Source organism: Protopterus annectens, chromosome 8.part0 (assembly GCF_019279795.1).
Source record: "Protopterus annectens isolate FY-2018-M chromosome 8.part0, PAN1.0, whole genome shotgun sequence".
Classification (NCBI taxonomy): domain Eukaryota; kingdom Metazoa; phylum Chordata; order Ceratodontiformes; family Protopteridae; genus Protopterus; species Protopterus annectens.
In genome coordinates, this window is record NC_056741.1 from 252,979,673 (window position 1) to 252,994,550 (window position 14,878).

Sequence of the window (14,878 nt, forward strand, 5' to 3'; positions counted from 1 at the left end):
CCCAGAGACTCCCCATGCTGTGGAATAAAATCCCGGTCCATGTGAGGCAGAGCACCTCGCTGGCTCTGTTCAAGAGAAATCTTGACCGGTGGATGGGAGATCGTAGGTTTACCCCGGGAATCATCTCTGTGTCACTGCTGGACAGAGGCACAACAAACTAATGGGCACATTATTTCTAACATAAGGGGTGGCGTAAGCCACATAACTTTGGGCTAGGCTTATAAATGCCTTAGGGCAGATAGCCTGGTATAAACCTATGAACCTATAAGGAACATGACATTTCTAGCTAAAAGAACAGTTTAATGGCCAAGTAATGGGGCTTATTGTGCATATCAGCTGCAAGTTTAGTTGTTTTATTATAGCACTGCTGTAAGAGAACAGACTGTGCTGCATACACATTGACCAGTACTGGAGAAGCATAGAGAAGAGTTGGAAGAAGGAAGATAGATGCCAACTGCTTTTTTGCTGCAAGAGTAAAATAAGGTTTGATCCTGCAAAGTGCAGCAAGTATGGTGAGTTTTTTGACTACTTCTCTTATATGAAGATCACATTTCAAGTTTCTATCAACAGTAACTTCTAGCAGTCTTGTGAACACAAGTTCAATCTATGTGTAATCTGAAGAGGTTAGTAAAAATAACGGTTTCAATTCAGAGTGCTGTTTTGGGGTGAACAGGATCAGTTGTGATATTTGGGGATTTAGGAGCAATAGATAGTTATGAGCCATGATTAAGCAGCTGCATGGTATCCTGGGTAACTTACTGAAGTTTGTCTAGGTTTTTGGCAAGAGCTTAGGAGAACAGAGGCATTAATATGATGCATGATGGAGCCATGCTAAACAGATTTGTGGATATGTTAATGAAGATGCAGAAAAGCAGAGGCCCCAATAATAGACACTGGAGATACCCCAACTTACCCAGGGAGAAAGGAGAAGTAATAATTTATCCATTTTATGGCTTGAGATTTCCCAGACAGGTAGCATTCAAACCAAAGGGAAAGGGATGGGACCATCAAGTCCAATATTACAGAGTCTTTGAATGAGCAGAGTGTAGCTTTTGACAAGTCAAGGAAAACAACAGTCACTAGATTTTGCAAGCAAAATACTAAAGAAATACAGCAGTCTCAAATCTATTTCCCAACACAAACATGATACCATCATGGAAATGATCAGTAATGACACAGAAAACCTCCACATACTGGACCCAACCTAGTTTGGTTTCATCAAGGGCAGATCATGCCTATTCAGCCTGGTGAACTTCTTTGAGAAGGTCACCAAAGCAATGGATGAGGACAAAATGGTTCACATTGCCTACCTTGACCCGGCCAAGGCATCTGATACAACTCCCCCACTTCGGCATTGTTGAAAACATTAAGTGGTTGGGTGCAAACACTTATGTAACCCAGTGGACAGCCAGCTGGCTCAGAGATAGGATCCAGGAAGTTATAATTTGGGGAGTTATTATTATTATTTATAATAATTGGGAAGTCCACCTCTATAAAGATGCCAGTCACAAGAGAAGTCTCTTAGGGATTGGTCCTGAGACCGCTCCTTTCTGGCATTTATTTCTCTGAAGTGTGTTGGTGGTTGATGTCAATGGCCTCTGTCTGACTAAATTTATAGATGATTGCAAATTAGGAGCTGTCACTCAATCAACCACAAACACAGATGTTCTCCAGGAAGAGATGAGACAAACAGCTGGTGTCAGAGCCATGTTCTAAAACTAAATGGCAAGAAATGCATAACAGTATCTTTCAGGAAGTCATCCACCCCTGGTAACTGTAATCTAGCCTTTGACCATCACATGTCTACAGGAGTGAGGAAATCATACTATGTTGTGTTACTTCTAAACAAAGGTATGGCGTCTTAAGTCCAAGGAAGTCATTGTTCCACTGAATTCTGTGTTCATCAGACCTATCATTGACTAAAATGCCTCCCTTGGTGTGTACCTAACCAGGCATATACGCTACACAAAAATCTATAAAAAAAATCAATCTTTCATGACAAAAAAGCATGCTGTATCAAAAGGAAAAACAAGTCAAAACTGCAAATGTGTTCAGAAGCCTTAAGGAAACAAGTAATAAGGTAGTAAAGTACGTCTTTTCATAAAGTAAAGCAGCTCACCTAGTTTTATGGATATAACATCCAGGTCATCTTGTACTGGCTCTGTTTTTATTCCATCTAAGGAACCAATGTCATACACAACCTCAAAGATGGCAGCAGAACTGGACTCTTGTTGGCTTGTGACACTGTGCTGAGGACTGTCAGAAGGCTGATAATCAGAAATCCCACTGTCACTCTCTGAGGACTCTGCTGGGGGTGCTGAATTGTAGACGTCATTAGGGTTAATTATTGTGTGAAGAACATCCTCTGACTCACTGTCATTCAACCTCTACAGGGTAAATCAAACAAGAATATGAACAATCATGACCATAACGAATGCTGACTATGAGTTTGTGTAAATAATGACAGCTGTTCTACTAATTAAGTACAGCAATGAGATTTCAAATACGAATTCCACTATAGCCAATGTTTCATTTCATGACAGTAAACAAGCTCCTACATTTTCATTTGTTTCAAAGGTGTTATTATTGGTTACTATGCAGGTGCAAATATCTGCCTGAAGGCAACAAGCTGCTTGCTGAGTGGTACATCCACAGAACTGCAAATTGATATGCAAACGCAGCACTGTGAACTGAAAGCACACAAACCAGTAGTCTGATTTATTAATGATTCTCCTCCTCCAGGAGCAACTTTCTTCAGACAGTTGTACATCCATAATTCAATGAAATACAATGTGTAAAAACCATAACAAAAGTTATGTACTCACCATAACGATAGTTCTGTGTTGTCATTCTCCATCTGTTTCAACCCTTGAGTTATTGGATCTGACTCCGATCAGAGACTGGAACAATTCAGCTGGCTGAGCTCTGTCTCCTCTACCCATAATGCCTCACTCAACCTAGAGAACCTCAGATTGAGTTTGCCCCTCTCAGCCTCAACTGTCAAACCACCACCCTAGAAGGAATGACACCAAAGTATCACCAACAAAGTAAAGCAACCTCACCGACTTGGTCATCTTATGAAAAGGACTCGACAGACAGGCAAATGGAAGGAGCAGGAGAAGGTTGAACCACACAGAGAAAGGCAACACGTATTTGTCATTATGGTGAGTACATAATTTTCATATCTGGTGGTGTCTTTTCCATCTGGATTCAACCTGTGGGACAGAGTCCCCAGCCACATAATACCCTGGAAGGTTCTATGAAAGGATACTCTGCAATATGGTGGAACCGAAGGAAGCCCTAGATCTTAAATGAATGTCCAGCTTGTAGTGGAACACAAAGGTTTGAAGGCTCACCCAAGCAGCAGCAGCACATAACTCATCCAATGAAATTCTAGAGAAAAAAGCTGTGGAAGTAGCCACAGTTTTGGCAGAATGACCTTTTGGTTTGTGATGCAAAGGCTTTCCCTTCAAACTACATGCAAAGGCAATGCAATCTGACAACCACTTGGACCCCGTAACCTTAGAAACAGGCTGACCCAATTGAGACTTAGAAAATTAGAAAAAGAGATGAACAATTGTTTAGACTTCTTGAAAGACTTTGTCCTGTCTAGATAAAATCTCAGATGTCTATGCACATCAAGACATGTAACAAATATTCCAGCTTTGTTGGAGAAATCAGTAACACGGGAAAGTGAATGACTTGATTAAAATTATTCTCTGTAGCCACCTTGGAGAGAAAAGAAGGATCCATATGAAGTGAAACCCTATACTTATGGAAAACCAAATATGGTGGAATAGTAGACAGAGCCTGCAACTTGGACTGGCAGAAGCAAAATCTACCAAACCCAACATTTTCCAAGACAAAAGCTTCAAACAGATGGTAGCAGTGGGTTTAAATGGATGGCCCACAGGCACCTGAACATGAAAGGCAAATCCCTTGGTGGAACAAAATCCCAAAGAGGAGGCAGTAGCAGCAAAGTACCTGTACGCAAGTCTTTCAAAGTCTTCTACAACAGCCAGAGGCACATTATCCTGCTGATGTCAAAGTTTCAAATGGCTGCCAACTGTACTTTAGTCACAGAATAACAGAAAAGTACAGTTTTGTACCTACCATAAATGTAGATGTCCGAACTGGATAGCATCTGCAGTCATAACAAGTGGGTTGTCCTGTCGTCAGGCAGCCCTGCAGTCGGCCGGATTCCAAAGTCCGGGTCCGGCTTCGGCTGATGTCGCACTCCACCCGACGTCATCTCTGTTGGTCTTCGGGTATAAAAGCATCAGCCGACGCCATTTTCCTCAGTGTTTCTTGCCCCAGATGCCAGTAGCCCTCTTGCAGGCTAAAAATTTGGATAGATGCCAATGTTTCCAAATAGATAGAGGTAAACACAACAATAAGCATATATGTACATATATACAAACAAATACACCATAAAAGACTCCCCCCCAACAGCTAGCTATTAGGAGGGTAAACACCCTAGGAGTACCACAGAGGGGAAGGAGGGAGGGTAATCCTGACTGCAGATGCTATCCAGTTCGGACATCTACATTTATGGTAGGTACAAAACTGTACTATGTCCTTCATGGATGCATCTGCAGTCATAACAAGTGGGTAGAATACCATAGCCAACTAGGGAGGAGGATAAAAGTAGATTATGGTGTGTTTAGGATCCCTTGCAGTACAGCAGTGGCAAACCCTGCTCGGGATCTGGAATATAGAGGCAAATTATAATGCTTGGCAAATGTATGCACGGAGGTCCAAGTAGCCGCCTCAATAATGTCTTTGGTTGCCACTCCTCGTAAGAAGGCTGTGGTAGTGGCTGTTGCCCTTGTAGAATGAGGTCTTATGTTCTGTGGAATTGGTTTTCCATGGAAGGAGTAACAGTATCGTATGCAATTTCCTATCCATTTGGAGATTGTCTGTTTGGAAATAGCTTTTCCTTCCCTTCCTGTTGCATAGGCTACAAAAGTTGGTCAGTCTTTCTGCTATTTTTGTTCTGTCCAAGTAGTAGCGTAGCTGTCTATGTACATCCAAGGTATGCAGTATTCTTTCCCTCTGTTTTGTGGGTTGGGAAAGAAGGTAGGTAGGTGGATTGCCTGGTTTAAAGACACTCTGGATACCACCTTGGGCATAAATGTAGGATTAGTCCTCATGGACACTCTATCTTGGTGGAAGATTAGGAAGGGTTGCACTGCCATTAAGGCCTGTAGTTCTGAAACCCTCCTTGCTGAAGTAATTGCCAGTAGGAAAGCAGTTTTCCATGACAGGTGTTGTAGGTCTGCTGTTGCTGCTGGTTCAAAGGGTGATAGTGTCAACTTTTCTAGCACAAAGTTTAAATCCCAAGCTGGTAATGGTGGTTTCCTTGGAGGTTTTACATTCTTGATTCCTCTGAGGAACTGCCTGAGCAAAGGGTGCGAAAAACAGGTGGATCAAAGCTGTATTCTGCTGAAATAGCTGATGCATGTATCTTGATGGAGGAGTAGGACAGGCCTGAATGAAGAAGTTCGGCCAGATACTCCAGAATGTTAGGCATATCTATGTTTGACACATCTTTTCCTCTTTCCGTACTCCAAATGACAAACCTTTTCCATTTTCCAGCATAGTTCCTTCTTGTTGAAGGTCTGCGTGCTTCAAGAATAATGTCTTTAACTCTTTGGGAAAGTTCTGGATTAGCTGCTGCTATGTGATGTTCCATGCAGTCAGTTGCAGCGTTTTAGGTTTGGATGTATGATGCTGTAGTTGTTCTGAGTTAACATCAAAGGCATCAGGGTATTGGCCACATATTGTTCGAGACATGCTCTTCAGTAGTGGGTACCAGTGTTGTCTTGGCCAGTTTGGAGCTATCAGGATTATCCTTGGACGTTCTTCCTTGATTTTTAGTAGTACCTTGTGTATCAAAGGAAGAGGTGGGAATGCATATGCTGTTAGGCCTTTCCAGTTGAAGGAGAGTGAGTCCACTTTCCATGCTAGTGGGTGGAATGTCCTTGTGCAGAATTTTTGAGCTGGTGATTGAGAGGTGATGCGAATAGGTCTATCTGTGGCATTCCCCATTTCTTTGAGATGGTCTTGAAGATGTCCCGGTGCAGCTTCCATTCGTGGGCATCCGAAGTGGTTCTGCTTAATATGTCTGCTAGAGTATTGTCTTTCCCCGGTACAAATATTGCCTGTAACTGAATGTTGTAGCTGAGTGCCAGGGTCCACAGCTCCAAGGTCATTCTGCATAGGGGTATGAATGAGTGCCTCCCTGTTTGTTGATGTACCACATGACTGTGGTGTTGTCTGTCCTTATCATCAACTGGCCCTCTTTGAGAAATGGTTTGAACTTTTGGATTGCCAGTTTTACTGCCAGCATTTCTTTTAGATTGATGTGCAGGTGAAGTTGATCCTGTGTCCACAATCCTTGCACGCATTTGTCCTGCATGTGGGCCCCCCATCCTAGGTCTGAAGCGTCTGTTGTGATGGTCTGGCTTGGTTGACATCTGCGAAAGGGTAGGCCTGGGTTTGACTGGCATGCCTGAGCCCACCATAGGAACTCCTGTTTTAAGCATGGAATTAGTGGGATTTCTGTTTCTAGACTGTGTCTGTGTTGGGACCATAAATTCTTTAGGTACCACTGTAGTTTCCTCATATGTAGTCTGGCAAATGGGACCAAGATTATGCATGATGCCATGAAGCCCAAGGCCTGCAGAACTTTTCTTGCTGTTAACTTGTTCAGTTTTGTTAGTGCCAAGAAGTAAAGAGGCAGTTCTTTTTGTTTTTCTGTAGTCAGGAATGCCATTTGTTGTACTGTGTCCAATTCCGCGCCCAAGAATGTCCTTGTTTGGGATGGTATCAGCCTTGACTTTTGTAAATTGACTGTGTATCCCAGTCCTTGTAGCAAGTAAATGACCCTTTGTAAATCTGTTGTCAGCTTGCTTTTGTTGTCCCCTTGTAGCAGGCAGTCGTCCAGGTATGGGTAAATTTGAATTCCCTGTAGTCTGCATTGGGCGATTACTGATGCCAGGCATTTTGTGAATACTCTGGGCGCAGTAGATAAGCCAAAGGGCAATGCTGAGAATTGATAGTGCTCTGATCCTGCAAGAAATCTGAGGTATCTTCTGCAGATTGGTCGAATGGGGACGTGCAGGTATGCCTCCTGAGATCTAGAGTTACCAGCCAAGACTCCTTGCCCAGCATGGGAAGAAGTTGCTGTAGGGTCAGCATTTTGAATTTTGGGACAATGATGTATGTATTTAAGGTGGACAGGTCGAGAATTGGTCTCCAACTTTTTTCCTTTCTTGGAACTAGGAATAGTCTGGAGTAGAACCCCTTTCCTTGTTCTGCTGTTGGCACTCTTTCCACAGCTCTCTTGTTTGCTAACTCCATTATCTGGTGTAGAGCCTCTGTTTTTTGATTTGGAGGTAGATTTGGCATTCCTCTTTTGACTGGTAAAGTGTGGAAGTGAAACCGGTAACCTTGATCTATGGTTTGTAAAATCCACTTGTCTTTTGTTATGTAGTGCCAGTTCTTTGAAAATAAGGTTAACTTTCCGCCTAGAGGAGCTGCTATTTGTTCCCTGGTAGGCGGATTTAGGATTAAGTCACTGTGGTTGTGCTGATGTAGTGGCAGTGGCTGTGTCTGTGCCTCTGTTGTTACCTTGCCACTGTCGTCCTCTGTAGGCACCTCCTCTGGATTGGTTTCTGCCTCTGGAACGTCTATTCCTGCCCCTTTGAAATTTTGTGGAGTCAGGAAAGGACCAATTTTTGGCAGGCCAGTTCCTGCTAAACCTTGGGGTTGAACCTGCAAGAAATCTTTAACAGTTTGAACAGATTTTGCCTTTTCTTCCATTTTCTTCATAACCTGCTGGGCAGGTGTACCAAACAAACTTGTCTTGTCCATAGGAGCATCTAGCAACTTAGCTTTAACATGATCCGGTAAAGCTTGTTCCTTAAGCCATGCATGCCTTCTTATCACTGTGCCTGTCATGGCTGATCTAAATGAAGCCTCCAGTGCATCATAGCCACATTTTAAGGAATGGTTGCTAACCTGTTGTATGTTATTTACCATCTCTAATACATATTTCTTATCAAGAGATTCATCAGTGGTTAGTTTTTAGTTAACTGATCAAGCATAAACTCTTGGTATTGTATCATGTGAAACTGACAGTTTAAAGCTCTAGCTGAGAGAGTAGCTGAAGTGTAGACCTTTTACCCCATCTGTCTAGTGACCTTGCTTCCCTTTCAGAAGGAATAGGGTTTTTAGCTGTGGTCGCGGCTACTGCTTTGGGACCCTGGGATATAGTTTCTGGGTCTGCAAGTGGGGCCTTGTAAAGGTGGTGATGAGTATCTGGCACCCTGTAAAATCTGTCTGGTTTGGCAGGGGCTGGGGTAAAGAATCTGGAGCGGAGCAAACATCATTGAAAGCATCATCCACCACAGGAGAACAGGAGGTATAGCTAAGAGCCTGTGCTGTGGGAGGTGCAGAAAGGTCCTAAGTCTTTTCTGGAGTCTGAAAAATCCTGTTGCTGCCATTGGAACTGTTCTCGCATGGCATGCAAGGTTTCCCCAAAGGAGAATTCTTCTGGTGGGGAAGCAGCTGGAATGGATTCTTCAGCATCAGAATCTTCAAAATTGGAGAAGGGAGCCTCAGGCTGGTCAGTTATGTCTGATTCATCAGCAGAATCATCAGAAGACACTGGCTCAGAGGGCTCTGCCCTAGGTCTCTTCTCTGGGGCTGAGAGGCCCTGTCTGGGTGAGATTGAGATCCTCTAATTAAAGAAATTAAATCTTCTGCCAAAGAAAGCATTTGAGAACTAGAAGAGGGCCTGGATGTGAGGGGGTTAACAGGCACTGTTTTAGTAGTCTTGGCTGCTTTAGCCCTGGCGAAGGCCTTAATGGACATGGCAGCTGGAGGCCTAGCAGCACCACGTGCTGGGGTAGAGACATCCAAGGGGATGGTGTCTGATAAGTCAACCACCGTAGTGGGTAAGATTTCTGAGGTCGATTCAAGAGTTGTAGCAGGGGCCTCAGTTGTAAGAATAGGTTCAGCTGTACTTTGAGCAGTTTTCTCGGTTTCGGCCGAAACCGACACACTCGCGGTTTGCTTTTCCGTGGTTTCGGCCGAAACCGCGGACTGCGAGTGTCGGTCTTTATCTTTGCATTTTTTGGGGGTAGTCGGAGGATCCGACGGCATAATGTACGCAAAATCAGAACCGAAAAACTGTTCTGCAAACTCCGACCGACGCCTAAGCGTTCGTCGGTTGAAAGAGGCACAGGCCGAACAGGCTGCTACGTCGTGGGCTGGGCCTAAACAAGGCAGACAGTAAGAGTGGAAATCTTTATGAGGTATTTGTTTCCCACAGGTTAAACAATTGTTAACTTTTTCTGACATCGGCTGAGGCAAGAAAGAGTCCCCAACGGGGTACTTAGCTTTAGAAGTCTTCGAAGTAGAATTCGGTAGAAGTAATCTCTGGATCCGACCGACCGGCACTTGCGAACAGCTTCTGCTTCGGGCGCCACGCGGCAAGAAAGACTGAGGAAAATGGCGTCGGCTGATGCTTTTATACCCGAAGACCAACAGAGATGACGTCGGGTGGAGTGCGACATCAGCCGAAGCCGGACCCGGACTTTGGAATCCGGCCGACTGCAGGGCTGCCTGACGACAGGACAACCCACTTGTTATGACTGCAGATGCATCCATGAAGGACATCCAGCATTAAACAAACCCACAAGAAAATCAAGAACTGCCTCCAAGGGGGATGAATAAGGATCAAAATCCCACGAGTCAGCCCAAATAGCAAAACACTTCCACTTGCTAGCGTACACATTCTGTGCAGAAAATTTCTAGAAGGAGGACAAGATATAACACCACACTGCTGCAAAGCTTGGGATTTCTGGTCATCAGGGGAACTGGAGAAACCATGAGGTTAACTTTAGGCTCTGGAGACTGGGCAGATCCAGACTGGAGGAAAGGGAGATGAAATCCAGAAGGGGATCAGCACCCAAGGGGGATGCTTCAGAAGAGCTTAAAGAAAGGAAGGAAAACCAAACCTGACAAGGCCAAAATGGGGATATGAGGATTACAGTCACACTACACTGGATTACCTTCTGAAGAAACTTTATGAATAAAGGGGTCAGAAGATAAACGTACAAGAGAACTGGAAGCCAAGCATACATAAGAGCGTTCCTGGGTGACTGTCCCTGAGGCAGGCCTAAGGCATAGTAACTATGACACTTGGTGTTGAACATGGATGTAAACAGGTCACAACCTGAAGTTGTTTCAGCTATGAAAGATCTGAGCAGCAACTCTCAGATTCAGAGACCACTCATGAGAAAGGAGAATGCTCCTGCTTAAGACTGTCTGCCAAAATGTTGGACCACCGCAGGATATGTACTGTAATCAGAAACTGCCGAGATGAAATTGCCTCCTGCCAGACCCTCATGGCCTCCCGACAAAGGTGGCAAGATCATGTTTCCCCTGTCTGTTCAGATGCCAAACGATCAACATATTGTCTGTCTGGACTGAGACCACACCCTTGGTGATAATGTCCTGAAAAGCCTGCAATGCCAGGACAACATTCCTCATCTCCAGGACACTGATGTGAAGACTGGCCTTGGAAAAACACTAGGTCCCTTTGGACTGTCCACCCTTCAAAATGCCCCCCACCCCCAGCTCAGAAGGGAGGCACCCATCATGACTATGACTAGAAGGGAAGGAAAACCAAACAGTCTCCCATCGGATACACAGGGTGACTTCAGCCACCATCTGACCTGATCTCAACATATATTCGTCAGAATTATGGGAAACTCCATCAGACTTGTTACATAAGAACACTGCAATGGACTCTGGCAACACACAGCCCTCATGTGATACCTGGCTATCAAGACCAGACTGATAGAAACCATCATGTACCCCACAGCTTCAGAAGAAGCTTTGCAATCTGAGAAATGGTGTCAAAGTGGCAACCTATGAATTTTAGTCACTGGACTGGATGGAGACTTGATTTCTGGCAACAGACCATGATCTCCAAGGAAATGCACAGATGGAGTAAGGTGTCCCTGGCTCTGCCAAAGGATGCACTCATGGGAGCAGTTAGGAGCCAATCATCCAGTTAAGGAAAGACCTAAAGTCCCTGCAACTTGAGCCAAATGGCAGTGCTCTGAATTGGTAATGATCAGCTCCCAGCCAGAAGTACAGAACTCTCCTTAAATGTGTGTCTATCTTTAGGTCAATAGAGCATATTCAGCTGTCCTTCCTGAGCTGAGGTAATATAAACAGCACTGGGACCATCCAGAATAAGGTTTGTTTTATAAACAGATTGAGCTTACTCAAATCCAAGAATGGCCTGAGGTCCTTATTATTCCTTCAAACCAAAAAGAATCTCGAGTAGATGCCAGATCCTCATTGGTCTTGTGGGACCCCTTGGATGACTCAATTTGTCAGCAGCTTCTGAATCTCGACAGCTGCTTCTTCCTGTCTCTGACAGTGTGGAATGTCTAGGAGATGTGAGGGATTTAGATTTGGAACTTCTGAAAATGGCACTGAATAACCTCTGGATAGGACTTAACACTCACGTATCCAAGGTGATGGCCTCCCAAGCTTTCAGGTGTAGAGCCAAATAACCCCAACTGCCTCCAGAGCAGGACAGCCAGGCAACCCTTCAGGCAGGGCCGGCCTTAGCTGAAACAGCACCCTAGGCGAAGTACTGCTCTGGCGCCCCTTAAGCCCTACCCACACCAAACTCAAGGAACACCCCTATTTGAGCCACGCCCACAGATGGGTCACTCCCACAAAACCCACTCCAGTTCTTTCAATGTTTAAATGCATGAAAAAACAAGTCATATTGCAAGACACCTTGTAGTGTAGTTGACTGCACTGTAATTGAAAGCTGAATTCTCCTTAAACCTGGTTGATCTGTCCAAGGCCTTTGACATTGTTAACCACTAATTACTCTTACTTACACTAATTCACTAGGCAAAACCAGGAATTCGCTCCCATCTGACCTTACTGTGATCCCCTCCCTTAATCAGTTCAAAAAAATCTAAACAGTATTTTAAAATTCACTGGTTATGTCCTTGCTCTAACCCTGAGTAAAGCCTCATGCACTTCCATAATCCTGCAATTTTATTTATAACAACTACCCTCTTACACTAAGGTTTGAAAAGAGAAACGAATATCTTTGCAGATACTCTGTATACAGGCTACACCTATAGGTTTGATAAGAGACCCGCATATTTGTATATACTTCTGCATATAAACTGTATTCATACGCTTGAAATGTGAGACTAACTTGTGCGTTAATACCATGTTTGTGCATATACTGTAACTTGCTTGTCTTTAAGTTTGGAGCTTTTCTCCTGGGGCCTCTGCTGAAAATGGATATGTATCCAGTCGGACTATCACAGTCAAATTTAAAATAAAATAAAAATCAAAATGAGCAGAATATTTATATTTTGTCACAGCCAAGAACAAGACTGCTAAACCAGGGGTCAGTTTGCAGCTACCCATACATTCAGATAATGTTTGAAAAGTGCAAGATCATTCCCTTTCTCTATTTTCTTTGTATAGAACCACGCCACTATGATATACTGCTTTGTATTCACTAACTCCATACACAGGAATCAAAATAATCCTAGCATTAGGAAATGTAAAACTTTTCATTATTGTCTCACTTCACTCAGTAAGTACCCCAGGTAAGTACCAATTTCATGTGATACAAGACTGTAGGGCTAAGAAAGTCAAAAACTACTCATACATCACAATGCACAACAATGATAACTAAAGGAATTAGAAAAAACATGGTAATACTCTGTCCAAGTAATGTCTACAAATTAAGTTACAACAGCAAGAATAACTCAATAGTAGACCCCTATAGAATGCCCATAAGAAACAGATCATGTTTCAGCAGAAAATCACTGGTATCAGCCCATCAACATAACATATTGTCTGATACAGTGCATAAACGGACATCACCTCCAGTGGTTAAACGCACTCAGCAAAGTCCTCTGTATACATTTACTATATAAGAAAGCATATACCAAGATTCCTGGTGCACTGACCTACGTTTTTTTTTTCCTTTACTGCATGGATTGTTTTTAAGCTTCCTGAAAAAAGAAAATGTTTTGACAGCTGCTCGTTTATCAACATTCTGCATGTAATTAGGAAAAACATTAAACAAAGAATGCAGTTCTGATATCAGAATTGTCTTTGGTCTAACATAGCTGTTAAATTCAGACTCCAGTAGGCACATTTAGCTGCACAACCTTTAAAGATACTGCATGCAACGTTTGCAGACCATCAAAGCATTCTAATAAGAGACAGTTTAGTTGATAATCTAGATTGTCTTAGTGTGCATTTTCTGTAGGATATTCAAATATCTGTCACCACTCAGTACAAGTTAGTCAGACTGTGCAGGTGATTTGTAAAAAAAAAAATTATGACAGACAATAAAAACAAACTGCTACAAAAAACAGGAAAGATAGTTGATATAACTAAACACTACACTAAGCTAACCCAGCCGACCCAGAGCAGGAACACATTTCTCATTCACTTGACAAATGGTTAGCACTTCCATACAAGAAATACAGCTGAGTGAGAGAAGTCTGTCCTTATATTCACTTTTTCATGCACATTAATCTTCCTTCTTAAGGAGACACCTTGTCCCTGCATTTTATAACACCACCACACATTCACAAAAACATTGGAATTCTTATCTGCAATATTTATCATTCTCTTTTACTCATCTAAATAATTCTGCACTGATCAGCTGTTCTACATTGCATTAGTCTTACATTTTATACACCATCACCTTCTTTCAGCTTTTTCCCAGTTAAGGCTCGCCACAGCGAATCACTTGTCTGCTCGTGACTAGCAGTGGAGTTTTACAGTGTCGAGTTGCCAGCCTAATCTCCCACAGAAGGCACACATGCACACACACCTAGGGCCAATTTAGAGTGTCTAATCCACCTACAGCATGTCTTTGGGAAGTGGGAGGAAACCGGAGAACCCGGAGGAAACCCACACGACCACAGGGAGGACATGCAAACTCCACACAGAAGGCACCCCAGCCAAGGATCAAACCAGAGAACCTCTTGTACACCATCTCCAAGAGAGAGAGAGAAAAAAACAAAAGGGAAAATAATTCAATGATCAGGAGGTAAACTGTCTCCAAACCATTCTCCCCACTGTACATCAGAGTCTCTCTAAACAACATGAACCACATGCAGAAACATCCCAAACAATTCACATCAACAAATGATTCCAAAAGGAGACTCAATGTTCATGCATCACACATGGAACCCCACCACATATCACTTGCCCACCCCACAAAAACAAAGCACCTGTATGAAATTAAACACAAACCCCTCTATGGACTCCCATCAAAAGACAATGCATTCAAGACAGATCACAGCAGCTCCAAGTAGAACCACACAATGGATGAGGTTTTAAAAACCAAGAAACAGCCACAAAACTGAGTTCTTGTCTTCCCCTCACCTTCCTTCAACACCATGATGAAGTTTGCACTGAGCAAGCAAACATTACTCAAACAGTACTCAGTAATACAAAAAAATATGCAAATATCTGATATTTAACAAAATGTTATATGAGGTTAGAATTTTAATCAGACAGTTGTCCTTGCAGGTTTAGGAATGCATAAACAAAGACTATCCACCCCCACCCCCGGTAATCCAGAAAAAAAACACACCTCTTATGTTCATGTGTGTGTGCTAGTTACTAAAGCAATGTTCAGATGGTTAAAAAAGTGATAATGTTTTAGCTACCGTGCAGTCCTAGCAAGCATGGAGTACTGGGCCTTAGCATTCCGAACCTTCCCAAAGAATGTGCACGCTGTCTTAACTGGTTTCTCTGCTGTCTTCTGTTCATAATTATTAAATTAATT

General features: G+C 43.2%; 1 protein-coding gene across 3 annotated transcripts in view; it reads right to left on the reverse strand.

The window, feature by feature from the left end:
* The window catches only part of CREB3L4 (cAMP responsive element binding protein 3 like 4), a 467,239-nt gene that overhangs the window by 243,569 nt on the left and 208,792 nt on the right, over positions 1–14,878 (reverse strand). For all 3 annotated transcript variants that reach the window (XM_044079730.1, XM_044079731.1, XM_044079732.1), the window contains exon 3: positions 2,120–2,387. In XM_044079730.1, coding sequence (XP_043935665.1) covers positions 2,120–2,387 — 268 coding nt within the window. The remainder of the gene's footprint in view (positions 1–2,119; positions 2,388–14,878) is intronic.